Source organism: Xiphias gladius, chromosome 17 (genome assembly GCF_016859285.1).
Source record: "Xiphias gladius isolate SHS-SW01 ecotype Sanya breed wild chromosome 17, ASM1685928v1, whole genome shotgun sequence".
Classification (NCBI taxonomy): Eukaryota; Metazoa; Chordata; class Actinopteri; order Istiophoriformes; family Xiphiidae; genus Xiphias; species Xiphias gladius.
Window position 1 is genome coordinate 5,814,666 of NC_053416.1, and position 14,399 is coordinate 5,829,064.

The 14,399-nt window shown below is 40.6% G+C and overlaps 1 protein-coding gene across 5 annotated transcripts in view; it reads right to left on the reverse strand.

Annotated features, from left to right (window-relative positions):
* The window catches only part of cadm1a (cell adhesion molecule 1a), a 374,105-nt gene that overhangs the window by 32,479 nt on the left and 327,227 nt on the right, over window positions 1-14,399 (reverse strand). For 2 of the 5 annotated variants that reach the window (XM_040151021.1, XM_040151020.1), the window contains 2 exons: window positions 11,478-11,576; window positions 2,085-2,117 (listed from right to left, as the gene is read on the reverse strand). The exons of 1 other annotated variant lie outside the window; for it this stretch is intronic. In XM_040151021.1, coding sequence (XP_040006955.1) covers window positions 2,085-2,117; window positions 11,478-11,576 — 132 coding nt within the window. Of the gene's footprint in view, window positions 1-1,553; window positions 1,646-2,084; window positions 2,118-11,477; window positions 11,577-14,399 lie in introns of those variants that run through there. 2 more of the 5 variants (XM_040151025.1, XM_040151022.1) reach the window with 2 other exon arrangements.

Below are 14,399 nucleotides of genomic sequence, written 5' to 3' on the forward strand. Positions count from 1 at the left end.
GCCCGGTCTCCCAACCCTGGAGTTCCTCCTTAAATGCATTTTAAAGGAGAATCTTAAGATGCTTCATACGGCTAATTCTTGGCTTTGTAACCTAGGTTCAGGACTGCTGCTGCTCATTGGATTCCGAAGCATCATCTAGTTAAACTTCCAGTAAATATAAATATCATATTCACGACGCCTCCCCCGCAGTTAATTACTAACACTTAAAATGTTTACGAGCTGATACGCAACATATGGGGCGACCATTCAAAAACTCGTAAACGCATCTCACAAAAAGAAGAATAAAGCATCTGTGATCTGGCCAACACAAGATGCCAACATCATTTACAAGGAGGAGACCTCCCTACTGCTGCAGGCGTGTCAACACCATGTCTCAGCCGCCCGATATCCCGCTAGGATTTCTGTGATCTATTAAACATGCCAATTTATGCTGATGATCATAAAATAAATTCATTCGTGCATGGATTAGAAAATATTTAAGGTGTCACGACGGAATTACTATCTTAAAGCTTCATGTTATAGCCGTGGGAAAGGAGCTGTGTATTCACACAGCGCTCCTCACGAACGGGTCCGACCTGCAGCCACATCGTATGCAAAAAAAAAAACTCACGATCCAGAGACTCAGTACAGCGCACCGTAAAAACCTTCCACGAGCAATGCACAGGTGGAACAGCTTAGAGTCAATCAGCTCATGTTTACAATTCTACCTGTGCCTGAAGAACATTTGGAAATCACATATGCATCACCTTTAAACATGACACACTTTCTACTTTCACCCAGTAAAATATCAATATGGAGGTGTGCAGATTCCTCAACCCCTCATTTATCCACTCATGCTTAAGTTGCAAACCGATTGTCAAATCTTCGGTACAGGAGGTACTATGAGTCCTAATGTAAAAATTATGCAAATTGCATGAGAAGATCACAAACTTTCCCATCTCATAAATGTCTCTACCACTTTTACAATTAAACGTGTCCCATTGGCAGGTGTGAATTAGTATAATTTATGATTCAAAACAGTACAATGAATGCTTGTAATGTGTTTTGTTGCAGGCAGTTGTGTTGTTGTTTTTTTTACACCTGACACCATCCAGTGTAAAGACACTAAAAACAACAACAACAACAACAACACTACTGACATCGTGTAAATGTAAGTATTTCTGGCAGGCAAGGCCCCAGACCCTCAGGGGCCCCAAAAGTGCCAGAATAATTGTGAGTACTTTGGTTTGGCGGTAATTCGATTAGTGTGTTCGTCTTGTCCACCTATGTGAAACTTTCCATGATTCATGTACTTAAATAAAAATTTGTTTGATTAAATTACCTCCGACAGGGGGTTAAAGGGGGCCCGTGGCTCTATTTTGCTCCGCGGATATTTCTTGATGGAGTGAACTGAGCACATGCTTTTTAGAAAGCTTGTGACCAGGCCTTTGTGAATTTGTTCACACAAGTTATGAAACCACAAAATAATAATAATTTAAAAAAAAATGGATGCAAATTAGGCAAAATGAGAAAATGATGTATATCATCTTCATTCAAAGTAATGAAAACAAGTAAATGAATCTGTTTTTTGCCTCCACACAAAATCATTTCATGCTGTCGATATAATCAGTCCTGGCCCCAGAGTGGTTTTATTCCTCTGTGGCACCTTCAGGGAAACAGAGTAATTGGTTAGTTGGAGCAACCATTTCACAAGTGCAGTTCCAGTGAGGAACTTTTGAAAAAAAAAAAGGGTGTTGCATGCCATGCCAGGCTCTATGCAGTGACACCTTGTTTTACACCAATCAGCCACAATATTACAACCAGTAACTGGTTTTGTTTTAATGTTGTGGCTGATTGGTGTAACCATCTTTGTGGCACAATTAATGCAACAAAAATAAAATGCAGCCTGACTGTTACCTGGCAGGCTGCTAAGGGGCATCAAAGGACATAACAGTATGATCAATAAATAACTGATACCAGGGACATTTCCAGACTGGACGGCCTGAAACAATAATGGGTACTGTGCAACAGTAAAGGTAGGCATGCTGCAAAGACAGGATACACTTTAAAAAAAAGAGACATAAAGAGAAAGTAGAGATACCAACCATGAGCTGCAGGTTCAGTGCTGGGCGCAGTGTCTGAGCACACAAGGAGAGGACATGGCAGTTGTGGAGGGAGGTGTGGAACAGGAGGAACAGCATGCAAATAAAGGAGAAATGGGGGAGGAGGCAGGGAGGGAGTGGGGCAGGGGGAGAAAACAAATGACACCCATAAGCAAGCATTCAGAAGACCAGAACATGACAAAAGACATAAGGCTTAAGGGAAATCAAAGGAAACCAAAGGCAGTGCAGAGATAAACAAAAGCTTACACACACGCGCGCGCGCACACACACACAAACACGCGCACAAGCACACGCACACACACACACACACACATGCGCGCACAAACAAATATATATATCTACTGCACACACTGGACATTCCGTTCAGAGGGGAATGTGGCTACTGCTTGAGAAGATATGGATGAAACCATTATGCACTGTTGGCAGCTTTGGTGTGGAGAAAAGACAAACTATCAAGAGGAAATAATTGTGCAGCTGTCCTAATTTAACAGTGTAAGGCTTGGAAAACACTTTACCAACTATTTACAAAGGGACTGTTTGGTATGGCAACGACTCAAGTTTTAACTAACCGCGTTCAGTGTTGTGATGATGTGGTGAGGATGAGATATCAACCAAAATGGTTTAATGACCCTTACCACTGCCAACACCTACTTTTAATTTTAAATGTAGTTTACTGTACTAGGTTATTTAAAGATGACTGTGTACAGTTTGTTGTGAATTCATATGTTTTATATGGCATGTCAGATTCAAAGCATGGCTGAAGATGAATGAACTGGAAATGACTAAAACACCATTTCACTGCAACTCTGTGTTTGGTTGAGATTCATCAACTTGCTGCAAATGCAACCAGTGAGACCAGCTGCACTGTTTTTGTGGATTTTATATTAGACCAAACCAATGTACACAACGGAGACAAATCATAGCCGGTCCCCTGCATAACTACAATGCAGACCATTGGACTCCGCTGCATTTTAGCTAATGGAGACAGAAGCAGGGCTTGCACCTTCCTGGGAATGAAATGCTGTGCTGGAGTAAACATACAGAACGCCTTTTAGAACCACTTCTGAGGGAGATGCTAGCCCACCAACAAGTGGGGCTCGTCTAAAATCATAACTGGCTCTAAGTGTTCAGCATGTCTGCATTAAAGTTTCAACCTTTTAAAACGGTAAAAGCATTGAAATGAATTTGAAATGATAAAAAACAAAGTTTGTTCAAGTCTGGAAGATGGGCAAGAAAAAACACACAAACGCTTATCATGTTCAAGTAGGACTTAGTTTTAACAGCTGCAATTTAATTTGAGGAGGGCTAAAAGTACAACAGTGTGCCTTGCGTTTCCTTGGTCTTCTGTCTCAGCAGAGACATGAGAAAGTGCACTGCCTGTAAACTGTCATGACATGGACAGATGTTTTTGTAAGAGACAGAGCGGTGCTCAGTACTAATGTGCAATTGTTCAGGGAGCAGTTGGCCGAAGTGACACCTCCGCTCTACTGCCAGACGCTCAGGGTACCAGCAGTCTCACAAGGCGAGGCTGTATCAGTCCCGTCTTAGAATTTCTGGATCCTCTGTGGATCCATTTCTCTCCAGCGTCCTTTGAGTAGTTGAGACATACCAGTGCTAAATAATGCCACAGGCCTGCCATTATACTGGCAATTTCTTAGTATATTTGGTTAAAGTATACCTCTGTAAAAACACTGTTAGATCCTCAGCATTATCTACAGGATTTGTTTTTCTGTTACTCTGGCATGTGTTTATTCTACTTTGCTGCTGTACTTAAACAAGTGCTTCTGGCTCAAGGCAAGATTAGTGAGTTCGCAAATTAAAATTGGCCTTAACCCAAGCTTTATGGTATCACACTGCATTTTAAACAAGATTAGATCATCTAAGCAACTTTTGCCAACTTAAGTTCAGAGGATCCAAAAGCACTGTATTGGTGTTTAAGTGAAAAGTAGTAAAGATCACACAGGTAAAGATAATTAGGATATACGTGTATGAAATGTTTGTAGCATACCGATTTACCTGATCTGGCTTTAATCAAACAAAACGGAAGCTATTTACAGTTGCATATTAATTGCGCTGCCATTGATTGAGACAGAACAGGGTTCTTTACATTTTGTATTGACTGTCACCAGTCTGAGCAGTCTGACTCATCTCTCTTAAAACGTCACAGCAAGTTTTATAAGTGGGCATTATTATGATAGAACTAAACGAATAATCCGACAGCATAGCTCAGTAAAATGGGCAGGGAAACAACACTTTAGGGCATTGGGACCATAGTTGGCCAAATGAGGGTTTGGTTCAGGGGAGGCGGGAAGGGTGCTTGGGCCCTGACTGATTACGTTTCTCAAGTCCATGCAAACATAGACAGAATACAGATTGAGAAAGGTCTTACATATTGAGATATAGTTGGGAAAACAAGTGATCCGAGGATTTTTATTTTCATGGAATTTCACGTTTTTCAACAGAACAGTCCAGCAAACAGACCTTTGATCTTGCTTTGAAGCAAAGCAGGGTCACCTCAGAAGAAAACAGTGGCCTTTTTTTTTTTGGTTATATTTCTGGCACCGCTTGAAGACGGTAATGTACTTGTGTTCACTGGTATAAAAATGTTGAATGAAGCCTCTGTTCCCTGAAAGCCTCAATCAAGAGAAAGGCGGCATGGCCTGCTAACCCTCATTACAGTGTGGGTGTCAGTCATGTGGGACCATTCTATATGTCTGCTGCTGAGTGACTGGCCTGTACATTTTTGAGCAGCCTCAATTTCTGAGCGACATCTCTCTAACTTCACAGGTCAGAGACCATGTCTGTGAATGTAAGCCCTTGCTTACATTCACAGACATGATGTGGACACAACTCCATGACTATAAGGTATATGGACTGCACTTACATGGTGCTTTTGTAGTCTTAACGACCACTCAAAGCGCTTTACACTGCATGCCGAATTCACAAATACACACACACAAACACGCACACTCACATACGGAGGGGCAATTTGGGCTTCGGTATCTTACCCCAGGACACTTCGACATGCGGACTAGCGGAGCTGGGAATCAAACCACCGGCATTCCGATTAGTGGACAACCCACTGGACCTCCCGAGCCACAGCTGCGCCTACCACAGACTGGTTACCAAAGTTTTCACGAACCCTTTGGAGACTCACTGTGACATGACATCCAGCTCAACATGCAGAGGTAATTGCATGCCAATCATAATTAGATTGGCAGAAATGCATAAGGTGGAACCCTGTGGTAACGAAAATGCCAATAGACTGCCGGGTGTCCCTGCTGGCTGCTAGATTACGTTTTTTTTGGATCCACTTTTTCTGACCAGCCTTCTCTACTCTGGCTTCAGTTTGTGATTTCCCAGAATTTTTTTTTGCTTCTTTAACATGGAACTGAGGGAAACTCTGCGACCAAATACCATAATAGGCTGGACGACAATGTCGGACAGTTATTCAGTCCACCACTTTGGACCAAAGTGAAATATCTCAGCAACGACCGGATGGATTACCCTGAGGTTCTGTACAGACATTCTTGGACCGTAGAGGATGAATCCTTTGGTGATGCCTCACCACCATGACGTTGACATTTTTGGGTTTTAGTGACATGTCTCGAGTTATCTCATTTGGACTGAATGCCATGGAATGACTTTGGTGATCCCCTGAAATTTAAATTTGCAAAGTGCTTTGGTTTATGATCAAATACCTGCAAAATGAATTACATTTCCATCAGTCTCAGCTCTAATTTGTATTGAGTGCTAATTAGCAAATGTTAACATGCTAGCAAGCCAAACTAAGATGGTAAACACGCAAACACTGTGAGCACAGTAGCATGCTGATGTTTGCTTTCACTTTAAAACACAGCTGTACATCCCTGCTGAGAGCTGCTAGCATAGCTGTAGCCTCTTAATCTTGTTAGAAGATAGAAAAAAAACAATTCCATAGTGTGTGATATACAGTATTCTGTATCTTCTGCATCTTGGAAACTGAGTAAACTAAATTCAAACCCAAGGCACTTTTTTTTTTTTTTTTTTCCATTCATCCAGACATGGGTTTTTGGGATTTTTCCTTTTCCTGTGCATCTATGACTGTAAAGTTTTGATATAATAAGAGCAATTCAAATACAGGATTTATATTCACAATTCAGCAGTTATTCTAACTCTATGCAGCCTAGCAGCTGTAATCTAGTGTACATATGAGTGTTTGTGTGTAAATACTTAGTTGAATTATCTTAAATCTGTCTTTACTTGTGGTACTTGTCAAATATTGTGCGCTAGCTGATTACCTGCTGGCCCTGGTTTACGAGTTTCATCTCCTTTTGGTCATTGTGTAGCACAGTAATACTTCAAGAAGACAATATACCCCCACATTAAGAAGATGTGTTGGGCTCCGGACTAGTGTTTTCCATGATGCTGAGTGCTATAATATCATTGATGCCCTCTTAGGGCTGTATGTCACATGACGGCAGTTATTGTGTTGCTATCAACCTTAATCAAATTAGTTATAGCTGGCTGGCTCCAATTTTAAAATGGAAAAGGAACCGAACACAGCAAAGTGGGAACAATGTCACACATTATCTGGCACAATGTGTGCTTGTGTGAGTCAGGATGTGGAGGCCCATTTAAATTCATAAAATCCTTTAAATTACTATGCTAGATAGTGTTTCTATTATTTAAGACACTGAAAAATTAAATGTATATTTATTTCTCTTCCCTTCCTTTACCTGTTTTGTTGTTATGGTCTTTCATCCATTAAAAGTAATACTAGCCGGCGACCTGAGTGTTTTATTCGCACAGGGCACACATTTATTATCTATTTTCTTCATTCACAGATGAAGTGGCATTGTTCATGTAGTAGTGTGTTGAATCGGGTAATGATTAGTCATATTGTGCTGATGGGGAGAGAGTGAGGCCGTGCTATGACAGACGTAAAATATGTGGGAGGATGTATGTTGAATCCCTACCGAGATAGAAGTGAATTTGTACTTTTGGGGTTGGCTCGTGTTTCACAAAAGGCCTCCTGCTGGCCCTGACTACCACTAAAAAGATAATAGACTGTTGCCCCTGAGGAGAGAGTGCAGCACAAAATGTTGTTTTTCAAGGAAAATGCATCTTCCACAATGAAACAGAAATGGCAAGAAAAAAAAAAAAAAAAAAAAAGAATACGGGCAGCCAAACACAGGAAAAGAGACAGAGGATATGAAATAAGGAGAAAAGGAATATTTAGCTCCTGAAAGGTGTTTGGAGGAATACAAAAATGTAGGTGACTGTGAATAGAAATTAATTATATATCCTAATTACAGGAGCTGGTCAGCACAAATTTATACAGCAGTGAAAATTGCAATTTAGTCATTTCCTCATGTCACTCCTCTAAACATTGCCAAACACTTAAGAGCAATAAGTTGGGGCTCTAATAGATTTTTTTTTTTTTAAAGTGCTCTACTCGGCAATTTGATCAAAATAGAGAGAAAACTCAGTCCTGCTCTGATAGATTCATTTGGCGGTGGGTCTCTGATCTGTGTGGCACGCTGTGGGTAAATTAAATCAAATGGCAGAGCGTATTATGGCCATATGAGTCTGCTGCCTTCAATCTACTATATACACTGTAATAATGGAATGCCCCTGATAGTTGGAAGCAAAGAGAGGACATCTGGCAGAAACTGTTAGTGGGTTGTTTCAATCTGAAAATATTGGCACTGAAGACGTGAGGTTTGCTTTATCAGGTGGAGCCCACATAAGTCCTGTTCATGGGGGGGTGAAATAACTTACCATGATACAGTTGTTATTTTCAGTGGCTGCAGAGATTGTCATACACTATAATTCTCCTGTATTTCAGTTAAAAAACCTTTTTTTTTTAGGTTGTGATTTTCTCGCCATTTGACTCCTATTGAATTCTTTTAATCTTTTAATTTAATCTCTGTCATGATATACGCGGCTGGTCCGGAGCAGACAGCGGTGTCTATAAAATCAGAGCTAGTATTATATACGACCATGAGAGACACCTTGTTCTCACGTGACCGAGTTTCTAATTGCAGATCGTGTGAGGACACTTGAGCCACCTTCATGTCCTACTGAAGACTGAGATACGGTTGAAAGCTCTAAAAAAAAAACCTAGCGAGTGGACTTGGACTTTTTTTCACATGCCGTTCTCAAGGTCAAGAACGAACTTTCCATGCTCAAGCCTTTAGAACAGTTTTATATCAGTTATATGTTGCAGCTACAGAAGAATCACTTTGGATATCATTTCCTTCGGTTACGATAATATTGTACTTACCGAAGTAATTACTGACATCTGGGAAAACAGAGACGTTGCTACAACTTTGTCATCCAATGGTGAAAAAACAGAGGCAGTCAGACAATCATCAGCCAGATATCTAAACCTCTGTCATCGCAAAGGAAATTGACTGCTTATGTCTCTTGCCCTATTGGACTTTTTAAAGACATTGCTGCGTTCCCAGTTTCCAAAAATTGCCGATTACATTACTTTTCACTTTCAATTTCTTCCTCTGTCATGAAACATGGATGCGGCGGTAGAATGTTATAATGATATAGAATATATAATACATTTTTGCACAAACTTCACATTGTGTTCTGCTAAGTCAGAAACCGACAAATGATAACCTGCTTTCGCCAAACGCAGGAGTCACAATGCGACAATGAAGCTCTTGCTGAATAGCGGCGACTGCGGGCACAAGTGGAAACTACGGAATAAAGTTACATTGAATTCAATTTCATTTTCAGAGATTCTCTTGGGGCTGTTTGCTTCAAAGACACCGTCATTAAGCAACCTGACTGAAAGTGAGTAGACTATATATTGTTTATTAATATGGCATATTTTCGCCAACAACATAGAGGCATACCATGAATATCAGACATCATACGGAAAATAATCCAAGCGGGACCACTGGTGGGAAACAATAAACGTGTCTACTGTGAGGTATGTCTGACATGCTACAACAGTGTGACAGCAGTGCAAGAACAGAAAAAGTCAAAAGTCAGTGAACAGACTCAGTGATATCAGCTACGCAGCAATTATGTATCTATCATTGGCTAAGCCACCTAAATTATTGGTCATACCAGGCCAACTAAGGCGGTAGCAGCAAAACCCACGTTGCCAGCTGAATTGAATAAAGGCTTAGTTATTACTTATGAATTCAACTTTTCTTTGCAAGAAAATCGTGTCCTATTTCCTTTTAAAAATCACATAGCCTCACGCTCATTCATTCACTAAGTCAAGAATTTTGTACAAGCATTCTTTATCAAATATATGACTTTAGTATTGTTATTAACCTATTGGGTTAGTCTATTATTCTCAGCAGGCACATTAGAAATAAGTATGATCATTTTGCAAATCAGCAGAGATCTCAATATGAGTCAGTCAGGATAGATATAATCAGAACAGGCCCGTGCGGACTCCGCACTCCTTGATCTGAGGCGCAGGAGCTATCAATCAGCCTGTATAGATAGGTATTCTCTTTAATCCAATCAGATGGCATAATCAAGCACAATGCCTGTGATTTCTGGCGGCCTCGTGAGATTTGTTCCCATTGAGCGGTCTGTCAGAGAGGCTTTGATTGCATTTGGAGCACAGGCCGATTTCTGAGTCAAGGCAAAAAGTGATGTTTTCTGTCTGCCCCCTTTGGAGATTTACACTCACAAAAGCCCTGAGTTCTGTTGCTGAGAGAGTGAGATTAAATTTGTTTATTTCTAATGGGCCTAATTTTCCAGAGCTCGTGTTCAGTTATTATTAACCCCTACTGCTACCCTCTTCCCACAACCCACCTATGGTACATAATTAACTTTTTTTTTTAACTTTCTTATGGACAATATGTTCCATAATAAAGGCAATTCTTGTGTCTGCAGTGAGTAAATGCTGTAGAACAAATATCAAACTCATCAAACATTCAGAGCTTCCATTATCCATGTTTTGTCATTTATAGTCTTTTTAGTTATTTGTTTGCTTAAGGTTTTCTCATCATGTCAGATCAGGTAATATCAAACTTCGTTTTCACACTATTTACAACTGTAATCGATGTTTTTCTTTTGTTGTGGAGTAGCAGTTTGATAGGGAAAACCAAGTCTTTTTATGACATATTATTGTGCACCGGGCCTGTCTTCAAAATCTGCTGTGAAAGGATACTTGGGAACACAGTAGTGAATGAACAGTGTTGATGGACAGCAGGTTGCTCTGAGAGCTTGCGCTGACAACCGGACAACACAAGCTTAGTCTTGGCCTACTAGCTGTCCTCTAGATCCCAACAACTGCGCACACAAACACACATGGCCACAAACATTTGAAAATTAGAAAAATTTGTGGGGGCATATCATTTGTGCCTCGGAGCACCGTAATTACTCATAATTCCTGACTGAGATGGAAGAGGTTGTATAAATTCCCCCCAGGTCAATTTTCGTCTGTCGTTTTTCCATGTGAACCAATGTTTTATAGAACCTTTGTGCAGTGCATCAGTGGCAATGCCAGAGTTTGCAACCGCATAATGGCTGTGCCGAACAAAAATGCTAAAAGTCAGAAAAGGATTCAGCTGCAAACATCTACATCCTCCTTTTTAACCGACACCAGAAATAACTGTGGACCACATAAGCCACGCTGCGATAGCAGTTCTGCAGTGATGATGACCAGTAATGTTTGCTTTTTACTGAAAGAAAAAGTTTAACTTTTTGGGCAATAAGCTTTCTTTCTGAGAGTGACATGGGAACATAAACCAGGACTTGGTTAGCCTCCCTTAGCATAAAACTGGACTCAACTCGTTGGCTCCGTTTAAAATTCATAATTAAGACAGAGATCCATGAGATTCGAATCGTCATTTGAACCTTCACATCTCACGCTCCAAAATGCTGGACTATCTGTGAGTATGGAGTATGAGTATGTTTTTGACCTTGGGATCAATATATGTGCCAAAACACTCTCAATGCAATATCCACTTACTAGCTTTTCCAGAGCTTTCTGCATTTCACTGTCTTCGTCAGTGAACATGAAACTAAGCACAAACTGACCAAGGTTCCCCCAGTTCAAGCATTATTTGAAACACTGCCATTATTTGAATACCAGCTTTCATTTGAGAATTTGGTATGTGAATATATAGTATGTGAATACTCGCTGCGATGTCAACCATTCATTTTTTTTTTTAACTGTTAAATGATGATAGCATGTATAATTAACTGTCAAAGCTTTTAAAAATTGGTAAATGACAAACTGGGTGACGTTGACCCATAGGTAAAGAAACATGCATGCCAATATGACTGCCAGCATGTCATGAGGATGGAGATATATGGAGTGATTCGGGGGTGCGCTCTGAGTAAGGGAGCACACACACGCACACGCACACACACAGATAAACAGGTTGTGTGAGGGTGATACTGTACCTTGACTGGCTTCGGGGTAGAAGATGGTGGTAGTGATGGTGGTGGTGGTGGTGGTGGTGGTGGTGGCTGTGGTGGGTATAGGGGTGGTGGTGGGAGCATCTGGATGAGAGGACAAATACATGACAAACACAGGGGGGGGAAAAAATGAGTATAAAAGCCATGAAGATAAAGTAAAGGCTCTGTGAAGCGATGGTATCGCTGTTTGATATATGACCAACAGCTCACTGTGTGTCACCGTGTGTGTGTGTGTGTGTGTGAGTTAAAAGTCTGCTGCAGACTTTTTGATAAATTAGCTGGATGGCAGTGCATTAAATATTGCGCACACAGCGATGACACCGCAACGCATCATCTCGTCTCAGACCAACTAAGCTGATCAAAGATCTTGTTGGGAACTCTTCTTTTTTATGCCTGTTCAAAGGCTCCACACTCACGCTGTGACATGAAATACTGACAATGCTAGTGAGCACATGGTTGTTAGAAGTAATTAAATGTCTAATGAGTAACACGTGCTGGTGTTGTACTTACGCTGTCATTGTAATGCAGTGAGCTACCTTGACAAACAAACGTGCCTATGCATTCTTAATATCGCCATGGAGAAGAGTACAAAGATGGTGAGGATACTGGCATCAAAAAAACTAAATGTGATGTATAAACTCAAACATAATCATGCATTAAATGGCAGGGCACAAAAACAGAGGGAAGGAAATGATATACACATAAAAATAAAGAAATAAAAATGAAAATCATCAAGCTGGGTCCATTTTTCCTCCCACAGCTTTTCCCTTTTTACTTCATTAGCTGGGTTAGACTCCCCACCCTGACAATGACCAGGGGGAGATATCAAAAGTGACATTTTCCTTGTTGAAGTGGCAGGGCCGCACTGATATGAAGCCGCTGGCAGTGCTACTTGGTTAGAAGCCTCCCTTGCTGCTCTGATTACCTGGGAATGGACTGAAAAACCTGTTGGGGTTATTAAAATGCGCTGAAAAAAATAAGTAATTTCTGGCTGTCGATAAGGAGAAAGGCTAGTCTACACTTTAATGAAATAAGGTGTTATAAGAAGGTGAGGAGAGGAAATGTGTGTGGACAGAAAGCGAGGAGGAGAGGGAATTCAAGGAGACAGAAGAGGTGCTGTTTTAACTAATTACAAAGACCAATTGCATCTATTTTGAGACACAGAACGGGCTTAAGCTCTAACCACTCATGTCCAGCAGTGGCATAAGTGGCAAAATTGCAGCAGCTATTATTTTTCTTGTCTGCAGATGGCGCACGTCACCATATCAACATTTGCAGTTCTGAACTGCTGCCGCTGGTGTTTTTCTTGCCTCGGGTTTAATTCACTACATAAAAAAATACACAGTTATTCCAGTGAGGTGCTGACGCGCAGGTAGACATCAAAGTAAAGTAAAAGTGAAAGCTGCAAACTCATTCTCAATTGGATTTTAATTTAAATTTTATGGATCAACATTTCACCTTCTTGGATGAAGAATGTGCCAAAAACCTTTTTTTCTTTCTTTAAACTGGAAATAAAAAGATTGGATCAGAGTTACGAGGGCGCTTTCAGGAACAGCAGGTCTTGAAATTTCTGGCACGGTGGCTCTGCCATTGGATTATATTGGCGAGGCCTGGTTTCAAGTACTTAGCATGAATGTCAGTGTGGTTTTTATATGGGAGGTCGCAGCCAAAATGGCAACAGATGTTTAAAAAGAAATGCTTTACAGTATGTCACATGGAACGAATTGCATCTGATTGCATACTGAATTTCTAAGTAATTTTAAATAGTGGTTGACGCTACAAAATTCCAACCACAGTTGATAGCTGGACCAAACCATAGTGTACAGGAATCTAGTGGTGTTTTGGCACGGATGAAAAAACCTATCAAGTATGAGGCTGATATCTTTGGAATTGTCAACAAGTCCCATGAAAAGAACAAAGCCACAATGAATGATCCTTTTGACAAACAGTGTCTGTGTGGCCGAAGCCTGTTAGATCTTATTCCTCTGTGCCAAAGACCTTTATTGTCGTAAAATAAATAAATAAAATCACGTCAATGAGCCCCACTGTTGCACTGCCTGACCTCTCCTAATACAGCCACTTTGGTTTATTTTGAGGCAATTCCACATACACCGTCCTGCTGCTGTAAATTCTCAGTAGTTTATCGAAGTGTATTATTCTGGGCCTGAAAATGGTCCCAAATAAATGAACTGTTTGCTAAAAGATGCCGTGACCAGCCGTGTTAGGAAATTACCGAGCCTATATCGAACTTGAAACTACATAGTCGTGTCCCGTTTTTAACATAACACATTCAAAGAAACCAAACTTGAATGTGTTATGTTAAAAACTTGAATTACTGCTGTGCTGAATGTACACCAGTAATTCTCAACATTTCAGGCACACACATTTTCACTGTGAAATAAGAGCAAATTAAAAAATGTGTACATCTCCCATTAAAGGGATAGTAAAAGTCATTCTGCTGTTTGTAATGTCTACCCTAAGGGAACAGAGGTTGTTTATCATTTAAAAGTAGTCTTCCTTGAGGGCAGAAGATGTTCATAGTTACTACAAAAGTCTGTTCACAGTTGTTAGCTTAGAAAATCATCTTTTTTATGCACTTGAAGAAAAAGGGAACAGAAGACCATGTAGTCCCTCAGAACTCTGCCTGAAGCAAATTTAAAAATGCTAATTCTGGCCTTCAGGTTATCTGGATCAGTATTCAGACTGTGCTGATGTACAGTATGTTTTAATCTATCAACAATCCTGTTCTTTTAAAGACAACCTTGACAATACAAAAGGCTGCACAGACCAATGTGGAGACAAAGGCGGGGAGAAACAATCCATTGGGAAGTCAGCTGGCAGATGAAGCCTGAGCTGATGAGTTTCACACATGCTTGAGAGCCAACAAACTCCAGCTCGGGGGTGGTG